Below are 22,138 nucleotides of genomic sequence, written 5' to 3'. Positions count from 1 at the left end.
ATAATATTAAACTGTTGACCAGAGCCTGGGAAATGGCTTAGGGATTAAAAAGCTGTCCAGAGCCCTGGGATTACAAAGAGGGAAAGAACATAAATGAATAATTAGCTCTGGGGTTACTCTAGGAGAAAAATGAGGTAACACACATTAGCTAATACACAAGAGCTCAGACAATAGTCCCTTAACACAATGCCTGCTGTTGCCATCCTGACTCATGGCCAGGTTTACTGTGGAGCACTTCCTATGAATTGTTCTACCACAGAAAGACTTTCTGTCACCTCGGTTTTCCTGTCAGAGAACCCTGCCGGCGAGGCGGGCATGGTTCAAAAACTTTGGGAGGAAAAGAGGAACAATTTTTGACACGAATCCCAGGAGAACCAAAAACCCACAGAAACCACCAAGACGAAACAGAAGGGGATATTTGTTTAACCTCCGGGAGGCTAGATTTTTTTGGTGTCTCGTGCAGATGCTAAACCATTAGAGCGGCAGGGCATTTAAGGGCGGCTTTGGTTCCTTGCAGTGTGGAACGCATGGTGCTTGACCGCGTGAAAACCTCCGGCTGGCTCCAGGCTTTGTGACAGGGGCAGCGGGCATGCGGCTTGGAATAGCTTGGGCAAGCTGAGACTGAGCCAGAGGTGCAGAAAGCTGGGTGGAGGGAGGTTTGGGCCAACTCTCCGCAAGGCAAAACAACAACAACGGGCAGCTTTCAAGGCTCAGCAGTCTGATTGCTTTCGCTCGCGAAGCCAGTCCAGATGGCGCTGAGCTGGAAAACACAAAGGCCCTGCCGCCCAGCCCCCCTTTTCCTGGCATCTGGAAGATTTTGAAACAAGACACCCCCGACTGGTGCGGCTCTCTGCCTCCATCCCTCATTGATAAATCCTGAGTATTTAGCAAGGATTTAAGGGTGGTACTAGTGATTGTACAGTATGTCCATCCTCTGGCACTGAGGGACGCCCCAACCCTTAGTAAGGATTACTAAGAAAGATGGGCCAGTGGTTAGGGGCTTGCTGCTTTTGCACAGGACACACGTCCCAGATGTGGTTCGGTCTTCAAGTAACTTTGATTCGTGTAGTGAGAATTCTGGAGTTTTGGTTTCTTTTAAAAAGACAGGGGCTGGAGAGGTGGCTCAGTGGTTAGAGCACTGACTGCTCTTCCGGAGGTCCTGAGTTCAAAACCCAGCAACCACATGGTGGCTCACAACCATGTGTAATAGGGTCTGATGCCCTCTTCTGGTGCGTCTGAAGACAGCCACAGTATACTTCTACATAATTACATAATATATAAATATTAAAAAAAAAAAAAAGAGGGGCTGGAGAGATGGCTCAGCGGTTAAGAGCACTGACTGCTCTTCCAGAGGTCCTGAGTTCAATTCCCAGCAACCACATGGTGGCTCACAACCATCTGCAGCACAATCTGATTCCCTCTTCTGGTGTGTCTGAAGAGAGTGACAGGGTACTCACTTATATAAAATAAATAAAATCTTTAAAAAAATAAAGAGACAGAAATATTATGAAAATGTGCCTTCATTTTAATCCCAGGCGTGGGGGTTGTGGGGCCACTCAGACTGCCCGTAGCAGCTGACTACGATTTGCCTCGTGCGCTAGCAGGGGCGTGACTTTGCCAGCTGCCGATAGTTCCTGCAATCATGAGACTTTGAGATTCTGGGAATTTTTCAGAGGGTGTATAAATGCTAGGACTGCCAAGAGGCAGTGTGGGTTGGGGAGGTTGGTTGCAATTTGCTAGTAGCTGTGGTCAGAGAAGAAATGAAAGACGTTAGATACAGGGATATCTCCCTCCCTCTCCCCTCTGTCCTTTCTCTCCTATCTAGTGATAGAAGGTGAAGCAGGGTAGGAAAAAAAAAAAGGAAAGAAACTGCAGAATAGTAAAGACCCACCACGGATCTGTCCTCTTTCTTTCTTTTTTTTCTTTTCTTTCTTTTTTTTTTTTTCTTTTCTATTTTTCGGAGCTGGGGACTGAACCCAGGGCCTTGCGCTTGCTAGGCAAGCGCTCTACCACTGAGCTAAATCCCCAACCCCTCTTTTTTTTTTTTTTTAAGATTTATTATATTCATGTAAGTACATTGCAGCTATCTTCAGACACACCAGAAGAGGGCATCAGATCCCATCAGATGGTTGTGAGCCACCATGTGGTTGCTGGGATTTGAACTCAGGACCTTGGCAAGAGCAGTCAGTGCTCTTAACTGCTGAGCCATCTCTCCAGCCCGGATCTGTCCTCTTTGTCATTCATGTAGCCCAGGCTAGCCTCAGACTCACTCACTATTTAGTTCCTTCCTCCACATCCTAAGTTGGGGCTATAGAAGTCATCAGACTCCAGGCCATTCTTCAGATGTCAGCACAACTGTTATTACCACAAAGAAACCCCACTCCCTGTCACAGCTCACCCTCACAGCGCAATACACTTTGGCTACCTCTGTGATTGCTTTCTGTGGTGAGGTTCTACCTCTCATGAGGGCAAACGCTCTGTCCTTCTCATCTCTGACTCCCCAGGCCTAGCATGACGCCTGGATACAACAGGTGCTCACTGGATTCCTGCTGAATGAATGGAGGAGTTACACGCGCGCGCACATACACACACACACACACACACACACACACACACACATAGGCGCACAGGTACACGCACACGCAGAGTCACTGCCTCATGCGGTCTATTAGAGCTAAAATAGACACATGGGTTTCTTTGTCTGAGGATTAGGGTGTAGACAGCTACACTTCCTACTTTCCTTGAAATCCCTCAGGGGACAGGGGAAGAGAGAGAGGATGGATTAATTTTCAGTAAGATCCCAGGGCTTTCGAGAACCACAGTAGTTAGTCGAGGTGTTGGGGATGGGGAAGTGGGCTAAAACCAAAAATAAAACTTTCGAGGGGTTGGGGATTTAGCTCAGTGGTAGAGCGTTTGCCTAGCAAGTGCAAGGCCCTGGGTTCGGTCCCCAGCTCCGAAAAAAAAGGAAAAAAAAAAAAAAAACTTTCGAGAGGGGTAGAAAAATGAAGGCCAGTGGCCCGGAGTGGGACAGAAACAGAGAGACGTGGGTTGGTTTTACTTCATTGTTGTTTGTTTTTCGAGACGGGATTTCTCTGTCCTGGCCATCCTGGGAGTTGATTTGTAGACCAGGCTGGCTCCAAACTCACAGAGATCTATCTGCCTCCTGATTTCTGGGATTAAAACCATGCGGGAGACACCTGGCTTGTGTTTAAATTTAAATTGCCAACCCATCTTACGGTTTTGGTGTTTTTTTGTTTTGTTTTTGTTTGTTTGTCTGTTTGTTTTTGTAATTTAGCAAGTGTTTCAAAAGCAGAAACTGTGGGTTTGGTTACCCAGAAATTACGGTTTCGGGACAATCAAGCAGAGTTACCAAAGGCAGGTTGCAGCCTTCCTTATCTCCGGGTTACGTTTTTCTGTGTAGTTGACTAGGCCCAGCAGTTTCCATTATCCTTTTTTTTTTTTTTTTTTTTTGGTTCTTTTTTTCGGAGCTGGGGACCGAACCCAGGGCCTTGCGCTTCCTAGGTAAGCGCTCTACCACTGAGCTAAATCCCCAGCCCCGTTTTTTTTTTTTTTTTTAATATTTATTCATTTATTATATACAAGTACACTGTAGCTGTCTTCAGACACACCAGAAGAGGGCATCGGATCTCTTTACAGATGGTTGTAAGCCACCATGTGGTTGCTGGGAATTGAACTCAGGACCTCTGGAAGAGCAGTCAGTGCTCTTAACCACTGAGCCACCTCTCCAGCCCTCACCTATTCTTTTTATATTCTAATCAGTGTCAAAGCTTGTCAGTATTTCTTTCACCCTACATCATCAAAGAAGCACCGGGTGTGATCCACAGTACCACGTAAGTCAGACACAGTGGAGCATGCCCGTAGTTCCAGCATCCTCTTCTACATAGAGTTCCAGGCCAGCAAGGGATACATATGACCCTGTCGATCATACCAAGAACAACATATGCCAAAGTGAGATACTTAGATAATAAGGGGTTCTCCTTCCCGGAAGAGCTGTGCTGGCCCAGCCTGCACAGGCAGTTCCCCCAGCAAGGCTGAGTCACAAAAGGGATCTATTTACACCTTCTGTAGGGAGGAGGAGACCTGTTCTCCACCGGTCCACTCACTGGAGCATGCTATACCAGTTACACACAAAAAATATAGGACAAGCTGAGCTGGCGCCGAATGAGGTCACTGAGGGATCACACTGTCGGCCGGGCTGGAACACTGTCTAAGAATCTCAGGCTCCATCTCAGACTTTCGAAATCCAGGTCTGCAATTTAACATCTTTTCTCATGACACACATGCACCTTCAAGTTTAAAAAAGACTGCAATCTGGATCAACTGGCTCAGTTGAAGGGCAATGGTGGATGTGTGGCAAAAGTTAAGCATGAGCCAAAATGGTTGGTTTCAGCTAAGAGCTCTGAATTTAGGCATAATAACAGGGGAGGGTCTGAAGCGGCTAAAATCTCAGCCTTTAAAAAAAATAAATTTGTACTAAAGCTCGAACTCAGGGTCTTTCACATGCTTGGCAAAGCTATCTACCGCCGCTCTGTCTTCTTCAGCTCCAGTTCGCCATTTCTGGCCGTTTTACATTTTGACAAAACCAGTCAGCCAGATCTTTGTCAAGCTCGGTTGGATTTGGCTAATTCTGTTGCTTAGGTCTGGTTGCTAAGGCACGGCGCTTCGTGGTTGCTGGGGAAGTGACGTCACGAGTAGGCGGGACCAGCAGCCTCTTCGTCCTCCCCGGTTGGCCGTCATGTTAGAGACCAGCTTCTCAGTCCCGAGGACTCGAGGGCTGATTGAGACGCTCAGCTGCTCCCAGGCTGCTCCTCCAGGCGCCAACACCGTACTCAATGCAAGAATTGTGACTTGGGTCATCCTGCCATGCCCCCTGGCCTCTCAGGTACTTTTTGACAAGGTCAAGTGCCCATAGTTCGGGCGACTACCCGAACCATGGGGGAATTTATAGTTCTAAACTAGATCCTGGTGGACCCTAGCTTTAGAAAGGAAAAAAAAAATAAACTTTTAGGACTACGAGGAGTCTTAACTAGGAATTCTGGAATTTACATTATTTTGGGTTTTTTTCCCCCACCCCCCCAAGGTCTGAACTACAATTGACCCGTCGTCACTTTGCAGACTAAACTGTTCCTTCCTTTATCTCATCTACTGTGGAAGGGATCAGGAGATCCAAATGGAGACCTCACTTATCAGCCCAATGAAAGAGAACAACACCGCACAACCGCAGCAGCGGGAAGAGAACACCCAGCAAAACCTAAATGCAGCCGTTCCGATTAAGCAGCAGTCCCCAGGTCTTCTCCCTGAAGCCCTGGAGGTGGGAGTGAAACCAGATCCAGCCAGTCAAATTTTATCGACTCAAGAGATTGAAAATCCCGTAGCTGGATTTGAAGGTGACTCTGATAAATTTCACATCTCCACCGATGAGATGGCAGAGCACCTTCAAGCTTCTGATCTTTGGTACTGCCCTGATGGGAGTTTTGTAAAGAAGATCATAGTTCATGGCCACGGCTTAGACAAACCCAAGCTAGGCTCCAAATGCCGAGTGTTGGCTTTGGGGTTTCCTTTTGGATCTGGGATGCCAGAGGGCTGGACAGAACTAACCATAGGCACAGGGCAATGGAGGGAAAAAACATGGGGGGAACTCACAGAAAAATGCCTGGAGTCGATGCGTCAAGGTGAGGAAGCCAAGATTCACCTTCCCGGATCCTCTACACCTCTTGCTAAGCTCAGACTGGATTCCTTCACCAATGGCCGGGACTCCTGGGAGTTGGAGGCTGTGGAGAAGGAGGCTCTGGCCAAAGAAGAACACAGAAGGGGCACCGAATTGTTTCGAGCTGGGAACCCTCAAGGGGCTGCCCGATGCTACGGACGGGCTCTCCGGCTGCTGCTGACGTTGCCCCCACCTGGCCCACCTGAACGAACTATTCTTCATGCCAATCTGGCAGCCTGTCAGTTGCTGCTAGGACACCCCCAGTTGGCAGCCCAGAGCTGTGACCGAGTGCTGGAGCGGGAGCCGGGCCATTTAAAGGCGTTATACCGAAGAGGGGTTGCTCAGGCTGCCCTCGGGGACTTGGATAAAGCAACTGCTGATCTCAAGAAAGTTCTAGCAGTAGATCCCAAAAACCGTGCCGCGAAAGAGGAGCTGGGGAAGGTGGTCATTCAGGGAAAGATACAGGATGCAGGGCTGGCTCGGGGGCTGCGCAAGATGTTTAGCTGATTAAAAAGTTAAATTTTAAAAGAGACAGGAACCTGTGAATTGTGTTCTGTGTTGTGGGTTTTTCAAGGGCCACTAAGGATGGGGTTTCAACTCATATCCTAGGGAGTTGGCGACGGTGTCAGTGAGTCACTTGGTGGAGGGGGTCCGGGGAAGCTTATCCACCTCTGAAGACAGGAGAGGCTATCTATTTAGGATTAACTGTGGCAAACGCAGAACTTCCGGATGTCAGGACCTTGCATCCTACGGAAGTGGAGTTACAGATGATTGCGAGTCACCGGGTGTGGGTGCTGGGAATGCAATCCAGATCCTTGCAAGAGCAATACACACGCACACACACACACACACACCACTTGGTTTTTCGAGACAGGGCTTCTCTGTGTAGCAACCCTGGCGGTCCTGGAACACACTTTGTAGACCAGGCTGAGATCCTCTTGCCTCTACTTCCTCAGTGCTGGGATTAAAGGCGTACACCGCCGCCACCTAGCCTCAATAAGCACTTTTTAACTGCTGAGCCATCTCTCATTCCAGATGCTGGAACTTTTTTTTTTTTTTTTTTTTTTTTTGGTTCTTTTTTTTCGGAGCTGGGGATCGAACCCAGGGCCTTGCGCTTCCTAGGCAAGCGCTCTACCACTGAGCTAAATCCCCAACAAGATGCTGGAACTTTACTCATCCATCCATCCACCCACTCCATTCATTCATTCATTTATTATGCGTGTATTGGTGCCTTCGTGAGCTTATGGACACCACGTGAGTGCAGTTGTTTGCAGACTACCGCTCAACCATCAACTCTCTAGCTCAGATGCAGGCACTGTAAGTGCTAGGAACTACATTTCCCACAAGGTTAGTCTCTGGGACCTATACAGCGCGTGCGCAGTCTCGACTGGCCCCGGTAAAGTGATCAGGTTTCCATTGGCCCGGCATGTACAGTCATTGCTCCTTCGTGTCATGTGTTCAGCAACCAAGCCTCTGACTGGTCAGCAAGACTTCCGGGACACCCGGTTTTTCCTCAACGAGCTCACGGATTTGCCGAGGCCCGGAGGAGGCGGGCCCGAGAACCGGCTCATGGTGGGGGGTGGGGGGAAGATGGCGGAGCTGATGCTCCTCAGCGAGATCGCCGACCCGACGCGCTTCTTCACCGACAACCTGCTGAGTCCGGAGGACTGGGGTGCGCGGAGTGAGGCTCCGGGGGAGGAGCGGGCTGTGGCTCGCCATGGGCCAGAGGCACGCGGGAAGGCAGCGGAGGGTGAAAGAGGAAGGCTGGGCGGACGCCGAGCCCATCTCTGAGGGAGCGCGCAGCGGGGCTCGCCCTTCCCTGGGATGCGGGGGAAGGGAAGATCTTGGCCTCCCCCGGAGCACGGGGCTGCCCGGGGTCAGGGGAGAGGGGCTGGACGCCTTAGGGTGTCTGGCTGTGCGAGTGGGCGGGCGGTGGGTCTGGCCTGGCCGAGCCAATGAGGAATGGAGGAGCTGGGGCTGGCGTGAGATCCTCCTGACACGCGGGCCTCCCTGCAGACAGCACCTTGTACAGTGGCCTGGATGAAGTGGCCGAGGAGCAGACGCAGTTGTTTCGTTGCGTGGAGCAGGATGTCCCGGTATTGCTACCTCAGAGTTTCTCTTATAACCCTTGGTGGCGGGAGGGCGACCCCAAACTTGGAGTCCTCACCAAGCCACAGTTCATCTGCTCTTGTTAAACCCGAAAATCACGTGGAGAATTACCAGTTTCAAGGGTCCAGTGATCTAATTGGAGCAAGCTTTATTTTAGAGTCGCACCCGGGTCTGGCCAGCTAGGTCGGGATTTTAGAAAGCAGCCCCTTCTGGGTTTTTGAGGTCCCTCTTTGGGGTACAGTTAAAAAGATTGACAGCCGTGTGTTATAGGGGCGAGAGAATTGATTGAAGCGGCAGACCAGCAGTTTTGTAAACTATGGGGCCTTGATCCAGTGGGCTTCTTAATTTGCAAGCTATGTTGCTCCTGCTTTGGTGTCACACTTTCTCACCTTCCTGCCTTCTAATTTGCCCCACCGCTTAGTTTGACAGCAGCTCTCTGGATGTGGGGATGGATGTCATCCCCCCTGAGCCCCCTTGGGACCCTCTACCCATCTTCCCAGGTAAGGCATCAGTAGGATTTCCCTCATCTTGCCAAACACCCTTCTCTTCCCTTTGCTGCCCATAAACTAACATCCCCATGGCCTCGGGTACACCCCATCTGCCCCTCCCTGTGACCCCGGTGTGTGGTGTCTGTCCATACTCTCCTGCCCCACCTCAGCACTGCTCTACAAGCAGTGATAGGCTTTACTCTTTGGTTATTTATTTCTGCAGTGTTGGCCAAGCTTCATCCCCAGACTTCTCTGTTTATTCCCCAACTTTTCTCCCTGCAGATCTTCAGGTGAAGTCTGAGCCGTCCTCTCCCTGCTCCTCTTCCTCCCTCAGCTCAGAATCCTCACATCTTTCCACAGAGCCCTCCAGCCAGGTGAGAGCCATCTCCCCCCTGGTTCTCCGTGGCTCCACTCACGCTGAGTCATGAGGCGGGTGGCAGTTTCTTCTTAGCCACAGCCCCCCTCACTCTCTGTCCTCCCAGTCTGGTTGCGTAGAAAGGGCCTTTTGAATGTACAGAGACGGTAAGAGAAGGGCTTGGGAAAGCAGTTGACAATGGCCGAGACTGTGCAGGCTGTTCTCGCCCAGGCTGCCCACTGTAATGTGATATGTGCGATCGTGAATAGAAAATAGGAAGAACATAGAGCCTGGGGTAGCCTAGGTAGGGGTCAGGACCATTTAGAGCAGGGCGTATCTGCTTGGCGGGTTGTAACTCGGGTCTCCGTTCTTACTCTCTCGGTTTCTTTCCTTCTTTCCTTCTGCCGCCCTGTTCCGCCCTCACTCTCACAGGTTCCTAGAGTAGGGGAGGTGCTGCAGGTAAAGATGGAGTCCCTGGCACCCCCGCTCTGCCTGCTGGGAGATGATCCAGCGTTCCCCTTTGAAACAGTCCAGATCACTGTGGGCTCTGCCTCTGATGATCTCGCAGGTAATCACAGCTTGTCGCTGACCTTAAGAACTGCCACTGCCACCGGGGGTGGGGAGTCAGGTGGGGGGGGGGTGGCGGCACACACCTTGAACCCCGGCACTCGGGAGGCAGAGGCCAGAGTACAGAGAGGAACAATCTCAAAAACGAAGGAAGTGAAACCAGAGTACTGAACATGAGGACATGAAAAGTATAGCCCCAGCATGTGGGAGGAGTGCCGGCCTGGTCCACAGACTGAGTTCTAGGACAGCCAGGGCTGCACAGAGAGATGCCGTGGTGGAAAGCAAAAAGAAACAAACCAAAAATAAAATAAGATAAAAACTAGCCAGAGGGGAGGGGTCAGGAGAGACGGCTCCAGGGTTCAGAGGGTTACTGACTGCTCTTCCAGAGGACCCAGGTTCAATTGTGGGCACCACATGGTGGCTCACAAGTGTCTCACAGGGGAGCTGAGGTCGTCTTGCAAAATGCTTATGCTCATGAGATAAAGAACTTAAGGAGAATTGGACAGGAGAGTGAACCTGGGTTTGCCAAGCCTGCCCTTGCTCCGGAGTCTTCCACAGCAGTGCACAGGGGCTGTGAGAGAGAATAAGGGGGGAACGAACATCCCTGTGTGAGAGAGCTGCTGAAATAGAAAGGAAGGTGGGGGTGGGAGGAGCCTTAGAAGTCGGGATCACATGGGGGCTGGAGAGATGGCTCAGTGGTTAGAGCACTGACTGCTCTTCCAGAGGTCCTGAGTTCAATTCCCAGCAACCACATGGTGGCTCACAACCATCTGTAATGAGATCTGATGCCCTCTTCTGACCTGCAGGCATATATGCAGGCGGAATGCTGTATACATAATAAATCTTAAAAAAAAAAAAAAAAAAAAAAAAGAAGTAGGCTCCCGGTCTCTCCTGGGGGGCACCTGTAGTACTGTAGCCAGATAAAAGGAGAATTAACCCTCATCTCCCTTCATCTTCAATATTTATCTACCCGCCAGCTGCTGCTGCTTTTAAGATGTATTTATTTTATGTGTATGGCTATTTTGCCCGCATGTGCACCATGTGTGTGCCCGATGCCTCCAGAGATCAGGAGAGGGCATCGGGTCCCCTGGGGTTACTGACAGCTGTTAGCGACCATGAGGACTCTGGGACCAGTCTCCTCCAAGAGCAGCGAGTTCTCTCTACCACCGAGCATCTCCTCAGCCCCTGATAGCCGGCTCTTGTGTCTTTTCCTGCCTCCCTCAGATATCCAGACCAAGCTAGAACCCGCCTCTCCGTCTTCCTCTGTCAACTCCGAGGCCTCCTTGCTGTCAGCAGACTCTCCCAGCCAGGTGGTGCTCTCCTGTGCAGCCCAGCAACCTTCTCCAGGGGTGTGGGAAGTGTTCCCTTGACCTCCTGCTCCATCCCTACACTCCCAGCTAATCTCTCTGGACTGCCCCCGTGTAGGCTCTTATAGGAGAGGAGGTTCTGGAAGTGAAGACAGAGTCTCCGTCCCCTCCAGGGTGCCTCCTCTGGGATGTCCCAGCCTCTTCACTTGGAGCTGTCCAGATCAGCATGGGTCCGTCCCCTGATAGTTCCTCAGGTAATGGGGTCTCCTGACCCTGGGCTTCCTGTTCAGAGGCCTCATGGTGATGCTATCCCTTCCTTCCCCTTCTCTTCCTTCAGGGAAAGCTCCTGCCCCTCGGAAGCCTCCACTGCAGCCCAAGCCTGTGGTGCTAACCACAGTTCCGGTGCCACCTAGAGCTGGGCCTGCCAGCACTGCTGTCCTTCTGCAGCCCCTGGTCCAGCAGCCCGCAGTATCCCCGGTGGTTCTCATCCAAGGTGCTATCCGAGCCCAGCCTGAAGGGCCAGCTCCGGCAGCCCCTCGGCCTGAGAGGAAGAGCATTGTCCCAGCCCCTATGCCGGGGAACGCCTGCCCGCCTGAAGTGGACGTACGTGCTGGGGAGGCTGGGCAGGCTCTGTCACGGGAGGGAGGAGAGCGCTCTGTCCTGGGCAGCAGTGTGGTGAAGGGAGCTAGTGTGCCAGTTAGAAAGCCGAGGGTGTGGGCGGCCTTTGCTGTTCGTGGTGTTAGGTGCCTAGGCGTGCTTTTGTAGCATACGGAGGGGACATAACGCTTGGCCCAGGACACAGGTGGCGTCCCAGTGGAAAGCCAGGTCACTAAGGAGAGGATTAGCTGGCACCGTGGTCCTACAGTCTCACTTGTCCCACACTGAGGACCAGGAGGGCCCTTTCCCTGTGGGGGAGGCAGGAGAGTGGCCGAGAGCTGTGGGTGGGCGTGTCTAACTCATCCTCATTCCCAACCCCGCTGGCTGGCGAAGGCGAAGCTGCTAAAGCGCCAGCAGCGGATGATCAAGAACCGGGAGTCAGCCTGCCAGTCCCGCCGCAAGAAGAAGGAGTACCTGCAAGGCCTGGAGGCCCGGCTGCAGGCCGTGCTGGCCGACAACCAGCAGCTGCGCCGGGAGAATGCTGCCCTCCGGCGGCGGCTGGAGGCCCTACTGGCAGAGGTTGGCCTGTGCTGTGTGCTGCCCTTGGAGAGGGGCGGGGCCAGGCCCTGGGGTAACTACCCTCACCTCCTTCCCGTGTCTCCCTCGGTGCTGCTGCAGAACAGCGAGCTCAAGCTGGGGTCTGGAAACAGGAAGGTTGTCTGCATCATGGTCTTCCTTCTCTTCATTGCCTTCAACTTTGGGCCTGTCAGGTGAGACCCTCACCACCTCCCTGCGGCCTCTGGATGGAGCTGAGCCTCGCGGCCGCCCACTAAATTACCTGCTTGGCCTGGGCAGTGTGCTCCCACTTCCACAAACGTCTCTGGCCCCCCAGCCCTAATGCTGTACCCAACAGCCATTGCTGTTGCACTGTTTCCCTCGGAGGTGGGCGTGGCTGTGGGTGGGTGTGGTGGCGGTGTTGATGAGAAGTGACTTCAGGGGTGGGGATTGCCTCAGTCAGTCAAGTGCTTGGCTTACCAGCATGAGGACCGAAGTTTGATCCTCCCAACTCACATTTTGAAAACAGCCGATTGTGGTAGCGTGCACTTACACGGCAGTGGGAAGAGAGAGTCAGGCAGGTCCCCAGGGCTCACTGGCCATTGGTGAGTGACAGGCTGCTGAGACAGTGTCTCAAAAGTAAAATAAAAAGGTGCACATGTATATACGTGTGCACAGGTATAACATAGCTATGCACATATATATTACACACACACTTGCGCGCGTGCACACACACCCCGCTGTCCCTGACATGCCCATGCAGATGGCTTACGGCCTTACTGGCTGCTATGGATTAGAGGATCCATTCTCCTTTCCTGCTTCCTGAGCCTGTGAGGTTGGCACCCTCTCTACTTCCTGCTCACTGAAGGGAGACGCAGCCGTGTGCAACAGGTGGTGCCTGCCTTGGGTGCACAGCCCTGACTGGTACCAGACAGCTGAGAAAGCTTGTGTGCTTCACCTTCCCACTCCCGCCCACAGCATCAGCGAGCCACCTCCAGCTCCCGTCTCTCGGATGAGCAGGGAGGGACCCCGACCCCAGAGGCACCTGCTGGGGTTCTCAGAACCAGGGCCAGCTCACGGCATCGAACCCCTCCAGGAAGCTGCCAAGGGCCCTGAGGAGCAGCAGCCCAGCCCTGCAGGCAAGCCCAGCTTCAGGTGAGAAGCAAAACGGCCCTGTCTCTAAGAAGTCGTCCTGGAGCCTGCCCGTGCATGGCGTAGAGCCAAAGTTGTTCCTGGTCCAGGAGGCTTCGAGCTGCTCTGTGCTGTGGGTCTCTGGTCACTGCCTCCTCTGCTTCACTTCAGAAACCTGACAGCCTTCCCCAGTGGGGCCAAGGAGCTGCTGCTGAGAGACCTGGACCAGCTCTTCCTTTCCTCTGACTGCCGCCATTTCAACCGAACTGAGTCTCTGAGGTGTGCACAGTCTGTCCTTTGAAGCCTCCACAGACAGCCCAGCTGTCCTGCATGGAAAAGCCAGCTCCCCTGCCTTCTCAGGCCTGCTTGTGGGTCCGGAGTGCCTACTTAGAGGTGGTGGCCTATCTCCCTAGGCTTGCTGATGAGCTGAGTGGCTGGGTCCAACGTCACCAGAGAGGTCACCAGAGAGGTCGTCGGAAGATACCTCATAGGGCCCAGGAGAGACAGGTAGGAGCCAGTGGGCGGGCCAAGGGAGGTGAGAGGAAGACAGAACTGTGTCCTTGTAGAGATTTCAGGGGTTCTTCGGGAACATGGAGGAGTGGCTAGGAGATGGCACCAGCTTCCAGGGACCGCCTGTCTCTCTCCCTCCTCCCTTTACCCTCTTCAAATCTTTAGATACTTCTCCTTCCAGAAGTCTCAGCTACGGAAGAAGTCCCCTCCAGTGAAACCAGTCCCCACCCAACCTCCAGGACCCCCTGAAAGGTAAGTCCTGGGTAAGTACTTCTAAGTGCGGTCGCTAGAAAGAGCTGTACCCCAGGAGGCACTGCCATTGTTCCAGAGGAGTATGCTGTCCTCTCAGCCAGGCCTCCTAAGTCTGCCCTCACCTGCCTAGGGACCCCGTGGGCCAGCTGCAGCTCTACCGCCACCCAGGCCGCTCACAGCCGGAGTTTCTAGATGCAATTGACCGGAGGGAAGATACCTTCTATGTTGTCTCCTTCCGAAGGGTGAGCTCCTGTCATGTGTCTGTCACCCTGGGTCCCTAGTCATATTCTTTAGTGGGAGGTTAAAGAGTAGAGCTGGGGAACCTGTTAGTGTGTCTTCCACTGCCACCCAGCATGGCCCTTCTGCTCCTAGGACCACTTGCTGCTCCCAGCCATCAGCCACAACAAGACATCCAGGCCCAAGATGTCGTTGGTGATGCCAGCCATGGCCCCCAATGGTAATTCTTCCCTCTGGCTGGCTATGGGGAAGGTTCTGAAATCTAAAACTGAAGAAGGAGAGATCCAGCAGGGGGCGCTGAGGGAGAAAGTGCGTGGAAGGGTGATCCAGAGAGACAAGGCTCTGAGAGGCTCGGAACCAGGGGAAAGATAAAGTCAGGAGATGTGGGCCTGAAATTGAGCGTTGAGACCTCAGGAGTCTGAGGTAGGGGATGGGGAAGTCCAGGTTCCACAGTGAGACCCTTTCTCAGCCAGACCACAAACTGCTCTGACAGGTGGCTAGGCAGAGAGGGTGAGCTGGAGCCTGCTAGACCTTGTCACTTGGCTTTTCTTTCTGGGCATCCTCTCCCGTGGGCCCCTTATTGTCATTTACTTTCCTATGCCATCCCTGTGCCCTCACTCGGCCTGTGGGTTGCCTCTGCCTTCCTCCTCTTCAGAACTTTCTAACCGTCTTCCTCTTCTCACTCCAACCACCACCGTCTGCCTCCCCTCCCTTCTCACAGAGACCGTGTCAGGCCGGGGGCCCGCTGGGGACTATGAGGAGATGATGCAGATTGAGTGTGAAGTCATGGACACCAGGGTGATTCACATCAAGACCTCCACGGTGCCCCCCTCACTTCGGAAGCAGCCGTCCCCGTCCCCAGGCAATACCACAGGTGGCCCCTTGCCAGGCTCCGCAGCCAGTCCGGCCCGTCAGGCCTCCCGCCAGCCCCTCTACCTCAATCATCCCTGACTTCTTCAGCCCATATTGGCTTAGAACCGGGTTGGGGAGCCTGATCCTGGGGCTCGGGGCAGTTGGTAAAGGAAGGTGGGGTGTGGGGATTAAGCACTTGGCGGGACATGGGTGGGTGGTTCACCTCTCTTCTCACTCTCTCCGGAATATAGAGCTCCTCTGGTTCCTGCACCCCCAGTCCTCTTTCTCCGAGGGCACTGCGTGAGGGTGGCTCCTGTACCCTCTTCTGTACCTGTACCTTTATCTATTCGGGAGTAAAGGTGGGACTTGGTCCCCAGGTGGGACAAGGGATGGTCTCGGGTGGCACAAGGCAGTTATGTGTGTGCATATCTTTTTTATTATTATTATTAAATAAACAACTTGGAGGGGTGTAAAGGAAGGGTGGCCGCCGTCCTAGTGTGTGACTGGTATAGGGCAGCATCAGAGGACCCAGTGCTGAAGATGGCATGGTGGGTGGGACGGAGCCAGACTCCTGTCATCCCCGCACCCCACCCCTGCAGCTCTAGGGCATGTCTGTCTAGCTGTCTGTGGCGTGACAGCGATAGTACAGATCACCAGAATGTGTCTGAGTAAACAGGAAGGACAGGGGGCCCCACGCCCTTCAGGGTGCACAGCAGCTCCTGCCCTCACTCTGCCGCAGGTCCCCCTTGCTTTCCAGGGTGAGCTGTCCATACAAACAAAGGCGTGGGGGCCAGAGGGCTGGAGCCCGGGAAGGCGGGGTCCTGGACGGGCAGGAGGGAGAGAAGGAAGGGGCATGGCATGGGACATCCTCTTGGCTCTGAGCTGAAGAAGACAGACCTGAGGGAGGTCCAGATGGATGGAGACAGTGGGTCAGGCAGCAAGGAAGGGCTGTGTGCTCCGAGTGGGAGGAAAGGGACCAGATCCAGAGGAGGGCCCCAGCCCGCTGACTGCTGGGTCCCCTGCCATCGTTCCCCTTGCAGCAGTGCCTTAGGCCTGACCCTACAGGAGTGGCCTGGGTCAGCTGGAGGGTGTGAGCTGGACCTGGGCTCCAGGCCCAGATGACTGGACAGGGGCTGCCTGGCTCTAAGCCCAGCCCTGGAGGAGGGAGGAAGGACCTCACGTGTCCAGCCAGGCTTTCCCTCCGCCCTTTACCCACCCCTTCTGTGTTTGGGGTGAAAACAGACGGGGAACCATGGCAACCTGGAACAGGGCTCCCAGGAACTCAGCCTCTCCTCTCTCCAGAGGGCAACTCTGGTCCATAGCCACCTCCTGTCCCAGGATCCCTGAGCTCCTTACCCAGGGAGTGAGGGAAGCAGATGGCCTGGTCCTGGGCCCCTTCATGGCCCCACATTAGCTGATGTCCTTAAACACCTAGGCCCTGCCTCTTAAAGATGTGACCCACCTCCCTACTCTTGAGGGTAGCACTGTGAAACTTGATGCTTGGGCTGTACTATTGGGCCCTGCCTCTGTCCTAGATCTGCTTAAAACTTGCACCCATCACTTCCTTGACCCATTTGGGAAGGGTGCTTCCCAAGTGCTGGCTCCCTACACTGAGGGCTCTGGAATGGTCCCCCTGGACCCCTTCTGAGTGGTGGAAGACTGGGGCCCTCAAACATGTCTTGGTTGGGGGAGAGGCATCCAGGGGGCTGAGGAGAGATGCAGAGAAGACCCCAAGGAACTATGAGCCCAGAGCGCCCTGGGTTGCAGGGCGGCAGGTGCAAGTGGACTCGGCTGCTGCCCTGCAGGCCAGTACAGGTTTCCTCCTGTCCACTGTGCTGTCCAGTGCTATGTCAGCATGCCAGGCCACTGTCAGGCTGACACATAAACACCCCCTTCCTGTCCCAGACCCTCTGCTTCCTGGTCGGCTCTGGGCTCATAGTTCCTTGGGGTCTTCAGTCTGTTGTCCCCGCCCTGCTGTCTCTGAGCTTCTCCCTTGCCTTCACCCTCTGCCCACTGATCTGCTGCCTGCTTAGTTCTGTGTCCCTTCCCAGTTTTTGTCATCGTCCTGTTCCTTGGTCTTCGCATCTCTTCCCGCCAGCCCTGTACTGTGGTCTTGCTCTGTCCTGTCCTCTCTCCTACCCACTCCACGGTCCGACCTCCTCGCCCTGCCCCTCCACCTCTACTCTCCCCCTCATGCTTCCCTCCCCCCCTACACTCCAAGCTCGGTCCTCTCCCTGGCTGTGGGGGCCAGGACTGGGGAGCCCAATGTTTGCCTCATCATTCTGCTATGGCTTCTGGATACAGCACATCTGGATCCCGGGGCCCAGATGTGTGGTTGCCACAGCGACCTCAGTCCCTCTGGTAAATACAGGCGCCCACCCGCTCCAGAGCGGAGAACAAAACAATTGTGTGACTTTCTTTTGTCACGAGATAGAAATGTCCTCCCTCCCCCTCCTGTCTCCCCACACCCATGTCTCCAGGCTGAGAGTTTGAAGGCCCCAGACCCTTCTTGCTGCAGTGTCGGAGCCCTGTAGCCTCTTCCGTCTTCTCAAGCTCTTTCCTTCCCAGGTTCCCCTTACCCTGCCACTGAGCGCTCCACCTTGCATGTTGGCCACGCTGACCCGACCCCCGTCTTAGGCAGTGTCTTGTCTACACAGTAACTGGGCAAAAGGAGAAACGTCAGAAGCCCATGTTCTTTGTCATTCCTTCTCAAAACCTTTGAAGAAGCCACTTCAGTCCTTCCCAGAACTACTGTTGAGGGAGTGAGAACAGGCTCTGGAATTGGCTGCCTACTCCACTAGCCAAGCCCAACAGCGCCCACGAGCCCTGTCTCCTCACTGAAGGATGAGGGGAAGTCTGTGCTGAGCTAGGCAGCCACATACAGACGCCAGGTCCTGTTTCCTGGAAGCCAGGTCCTGTTTCCTGCGCTTGCTTCCCTGGGACACTTCCTCAGCTCACCCTCTGGCCTCTCTTCACTCTCTTCTGTGCCCTCAGTCGCCCTTACTCTTCTTGGTCAAGTTCTCTCTCTTCCCTGCCTTTGAACTCGAAGGGTCATTCAAGGATACAGTGCTCAGAGCCAAAGACCCCTAGAAGAAGGATCCTGGGAACAGCCAGCACACACGCGGTTCTGGACAACCCTGTGACCTTGCTGCCCGCAGGACACCTCACTGGAGCCGCCTCAGCTGCTGGCTTTCCTGCCCCTCCCCCAGTACCCATGGGCTAGTCGACGGTAGGGGATTATTTCTGTTAGTCAGTCTGGCCTCCTGGGGAGCCGTTCACACTGCTGGTCCTTCAGGACTAGTGGAGTTTCCCTTTCTTTCCACGTTCTCCTCTGCACTCCTCCTCTCTCGCCTCTCTCCACCTCACGGTCCCTACCTGTGATCCCCCAGCCCCTTAACTCAAACTGGACCTCTTTCTATTCCTCCCAGTAATTGGCTATCTACAGTTTTGTTTAACCAATAGTTTTAACTCGAGGGGCAAGGTTTGCATACCTCACTCAGCTCAGTGTATGTGAGGCCACAGAGCAGCACCAGACCCCTCCCCCCAGATTTCCATTTTTACATACATAAAAAATCTCTTACAATAATAAGCAACATACAGTAAGGACAATTATGAAACAATTACGTTGCCTCCCAAGTTATCCGATTGGTTAATGAAGATGCTTACAGCCTAGGCTGCGCAGAAGAGAGTGGGAAGGGAGGGTGGGGTAGGAGCAAAGGTTCCTGGGCTTGGAGTCCCAGGCAGGACTCAGGAGATCGAGGAGGAAGAAGGAAGCTGCCATGGGGTAGGCGGGTTATGAGCTCATTTCATGAGGGCTGGCCTGGTAGAGTAGGAGCTGCCCAAGTGGGACATGGCAGTGACACCTCAGGGTCACCACAGGGAAGCTGACAGAATCCCACAGAGGACTGATAACCGCCCAGCTCTAGTGCTTTGAGCTTATTATAAGCCTAAAGGTTTCTGTGTCTTTATTTGGGAATATATGTGCTCTAAGTGGGGTAGAAACCCCTAAAAATATTTAAAGGGGTTTTAACAGTCTTCAGATAAATATCCACAACAGTTGACCTTCATTCCCGACAGTGAGGTCCGGTAAGGTTTGCTGCTTTGTGGACATGGAAAAGCAGAATTTCCCAGGAACCTGGGGTCCGGGAGGAAATGGTTCCAGACAATCATGATTTCACACTTGCAGCTGTATCAGCATCCAGTCCCTTCCAGATGTCTTGTAAGCACATGAGTCGGAGCCCTACATTCCCGTGTGGAGATCCCAGCATCCAGCCCCCAAGCCATCTTCCTGACTGGATTCAGTTGACTTTCCTGGCCACTTACACAGCCAACTGTATTTAATGGTGACCCTACTTCCTGAATAATAAAGCTATGGGACGGGATGAAGGGATAGATATGTTAATGATCCTACTCCAAAACACCGGGCGATCAAGAGCCACACTGCCACCTGGTCTTCCTTGCAATGGAATGCAGCTTGAAGACCTCCCTCAATTCCCCCGGAGACCTGAAGAAGCTGTCACCTACTCACGGCTCTGGGGGACTCTGGCCAAGGCAGAGGAAGGAAGCTAAGTCCAGCTCTATCCCAAATGCTGACTTCATCTTCCCCATCAAAGCCAGGAAAAAAAAAAAAGCCAGCCACACACCCAAGCACACGGTACACCCATGAGGAAGGTCATGCGTGCTGCTGGTCTCAGCCACATGGTGCTGGTGGCAGTGGCCGAGGTCACATGCTGTGTCAGCCTGCTTCCTCTCAGGCACACCTGTGACCGGAGATGTGATCTGTGATGCAGACACTTGTGGCACCAGATACATGTGGGCCCCTTCCAGTCCCTTCACCATTGTCTGACTGGGCTAAGGTGTGTGCACACCTTAAGGATACAGTTGCCGTGGAGTAGAGTTAGCTCGGTGCTCAGTGCGCTAGTGGGAGGTGGCTTTCCTCAGACTGTCAGTCGTCCAGTGGCTGAAGTCCTATCAGTGCCTTGTTAGGGAAGTACTTGGCTAAACATCAGTTGCTGCCTCTAGCTGCTTGGTTACCTCTGTTACAACCCCCTGAGCTTCCATTTTTCCTTCCTTATCTCCACACGTCCCCCACTACTTTCCCAAGCTGAATGTCCTGGTGTTCAGCCAAGCCTCTGCCCAGCCTGTGCCCAAGTCTCACTCGCTGTTTCTCTAGGAATTTGCTGAGTTGGGAGAATGGAACGGGGCAGAGATCCGAGCTGAGAACCAGAGAGGAGCTGGGCAGAATGGGCAGTGACCGGCCACTCAAGCCTAAGCAAGAGAAAACAGAGGAAGGGGCCACTGGGTACGGCACAGAGGGCGAGGAGCTCCAGGAATGATCTCAAGTTGGAGATCAAGCTTGAGTGTGTGGGTCACCTCTTGATTCTGCTTCTGCTCCCTGCATGGCACAACCCTAGGCAAGTTTAGGGCTGAAAAAAGGGATACTGAACAACACGTGCGGTAAATAAAACCCAAGTTGTAGTGGCAGCTAGGACGCAGTGGAGGGGAGCTTGGTGGTCGGAGGGACGGAGACCGGCCTTGAAGAATGGTGCTGGTGGAAAGGAGAAAATGGGTTAAAGAGAAGGGATGGAAGGAAGGGCACAGAATGGTGGGGGGTGTCGTCAGGTTGCTCAGAAACTAGGGTGTGAGGAGGTTAAAGTGAAGTGGGCGAAGAACATGGGTGGCATAAAAAAAGAAGCAGAGGGGTTGACATGAAGGTATGGGGGGGATACTTGTCTTGGACAAGGAGGGGCTGGTGGGAGGGGCTGGAGGGGGGACAAGACCTGCCCTATCTCCGCTCCCCTCCCTGACCTCACACTGGTCCTCCCCTTCTCCTCCCCCTGCTTGCTGCAGGCTCCCTGCCTTTCTGTCGAGGCTGTGAGATCAACAGTCCTGGCAGTGGCTCCCAGAGCTTCTGCTGCAAGAGACCAGTGAAGGGTTCCCCAACTCCGCCCCCCCCCCAAGGGTCCAGGGCTGCCAAGGCAGTGCTTACCCTGCCTGAGACGCTTCCCTTACTGGGGTTGGGACTGTGCAGGTTCAGAGGTGTAGCAGCCAGCACAAGCCACCAGGCTCTCCAGGTAAGTAGCAGAACTCTGGGGAAACCAGAGAAGGGAGAAGTGGAGGGTTTCTCTTCTGCGCTGCTCCGTCGCTGAACTCGTGGCGGGAGTGCCTTCCAGGACAGAGAAAATGCAAGTAGACCCTGGAGGTGTGTCCAGGCAGGAGAAGGCAGTGTGCGGTGTGTGCTGCGTGCACCAAGGTTTGGAAGGGATGCCAGTAGCTGAGAGGGCCTGGGAACTGTGGGACTCCAGGAGTCAGGCTGATCTGAGGAGCTGCAAGGAGACTGGACTGAGCTGTCCAGCCGCACGTTGTGGGAAGCACTGTGGATTTTGAGTGCTGGGGTTGTAGTTGCTGAACCTGGTACCAGGATGGGGCAGAAGAAGCAGTTTCCCCATCCTAGATGGCATTTCTTCAGCTAACTGTGCAGGAGTTATGGGATCTGAGAACAAGGTCTGGGGAGGTCCCGGGCTTTTAGAGGTGCTGAAGTGGAACCTAGTGAGGACTCACGGGCTGGGAAGGGCTCAGAGCTTGCAGAGACGATCCCATAACTTGTTCTTGGCGAGGGCTGTGCACCCATGACTCACGGTTCAGCGGGCCTACAGAGGCTGACTGATGTCCCCACAGGGCACAGGGCTGGGTCTTCATTCGGTCCCCCTTCCAGGCTCCCTGCTTCTGTGCTCCTGAATCTTCCCACCCACTCCCCAATACACGTGACGGGCCCCGGGTGGGGCGGGCGGGGCCTCTTATCTCGCCTGGAAAGAATTTAATGGCTTAGAAACAACTGGAAGCGGAACTGAGGGGGGCTACTGGGAAGCGAATAAGCGACCAGGAAACTGCAGCCCCGCCCCTGCTTCCCGGATCTCAGCCCCTTCCCGCTCTCCCTGGCTGCTTCCAACCCCTGGAGACCTAGCACTTCCATTAGTCAAACTTTCTTCCTCTCAAGTCCCGGCCTCTGATGCAGGACCAGAACCTATCTTCCTTTCAGTCACTGAGGGTCCAGAAATCTTTTCTCTTAATTTTTCCATTCCTGCGGCCCCTGTACTTTCTCCCCAAAATAAGAAGCACTGGGATTCCCCCAGCTCCTTCTCTCTTTGGAACCCTCTTCTCAACTTCTTTCAGCCCAGTATCTGAACCCCCTCTCCATTTTCTCATGCCTCCACCTCTCATTGCAAGACTTTGCTGGGGGTGGGAATGGCAGGTAGAGCTGGGTATGGAGCGGAATGGAATGGAACCAGACCCTGGAACACCCTTCACAGACATGTGCTCCTTTCCCACCCGGTAGGACCAATGGTCCCCAATGAGTAAAGTGTCAATGTTGGCCCCGTGCTGAATACCAAGGGTGCTGAGTCACAGTTTGGGAAGATGCCCCCACCCTGTTGGTCCTCAAAGCACGGGA

General features: G+C 53.9%; 2 protein-coding genes and 1 long non-coding RNA gene across 6 annotated transcripts; 2 read left to right on the top strand and 1 right to left on the bottom strand.

The window, feature by feature from the left end:
* Positions 1 to 4,790: 4,790 nt before the first annotated feature.
* On the top strand, positions 4,791 to 6,260 carry Fkbpl (FKBP prolyl isomerase like). The gene is given in 2 exon segments (NM_001002818.2): positions 4,791 to 4,903; positions 5,102 to 6,260. A coding segment is annotated over 1 exon segment (1,044 nt). The 5' UTR covers positions 4,791 to 4,903; positions 5,102 to 5,191; the 3' UTR covers positions 6,236 to 6,260.
* Positions 6,261 to 7,285: 1,025 nt separating this feature from the next.
* On the top strand, positions 7,286 to 15,166 carry Atf6b (activating transcription factor 6 beta). 4 transcript variants are annotated; one of them, XR_015644923.1, is made up of 17 exons: positions 7,286 to 7,400; positions 7,745 to 7,824; positions 8,259 to 8,337; positions 8,608 to 8,699; positions 9,113 to 9,248; positions 10,472 to 10,557; positions 10,673 to 10,784; positions 10,892 to 11,157; positions 11,545 to 11,730; positions 11,830 to 11,921; positions 12,685 to 12,861; positions 13,009 to 13,116; positions 13,251 to 13,344; positions 13,513 to 13,599; positions 13,730 to 13,841; positions 13,972 to 14,056; positions 14,558 to 15,166. XR_015644923.1 is itself a non-coding variant. In XM_087597951.1 (17 exons), the coding sequence occupies exons 1-17, from the start codon at positions 7,298 to 7,300 to the stop codon at positions 14,785 to 14,787; spliced, it is 2,109 nt and encodes a 702-aa protein (XP_087454077.1). In that variant the 5' UTR covers positions 7,286 to 7,297; the 3' UTR covers positions 14,788 to 15,166. The 4 variants fall into 4 exon arrangements, 2 of the variants coding, with proteins under 2 accessions (XP_087454077.1, NP_001002809.2); XR_015644922.1 differs by having other exon boundaries at positions 10,673 to 10,808; XM_087597951.1 differs by having other exon boundaries at positions 13,529 to 13,599.
* Positions 15,167 to 18,609: 3,443 nt separating this feature from the next.
* On the bottom strand, positions 18,610 to 21,424 carry LOC120098978 (uncharacterized). The gene is made up of 3 exons (XR_015645567.1): positions 21,250 to 21,424; positions 20,678 to 20,854; positions 18,610 to 20,236 (listed from the first exon to the last, which is right to left on the bottom strand). It is a non-coding gene; the product is annotated as an uncharacterized LOC120098978 (long non-coding RNA).
* Positions 21,425 to 22,138: the final 714 nt, after the last annotated feature.

Source organism: Rattus norvegicus, chromosome 20, assembly GCF_021556685.1.
Source record: "Rattus norvegicus strain SHRSP/BbbUtx chromosome 20, alternate assembly SHRSP_T2T, whole genome shotgun sequence".
Classification (NCBI taxonomy): Eukaryota; Metazoa; Chordata; class Mammalia; order Rodentia; family Muridae; genus Rattus; species Rattus norvegicus.
The sequence above is the reverse complement of the archived record's forward strand: the minus strand, read 5'-3'. Positions and strand labels throughout refer to the sequence as shown.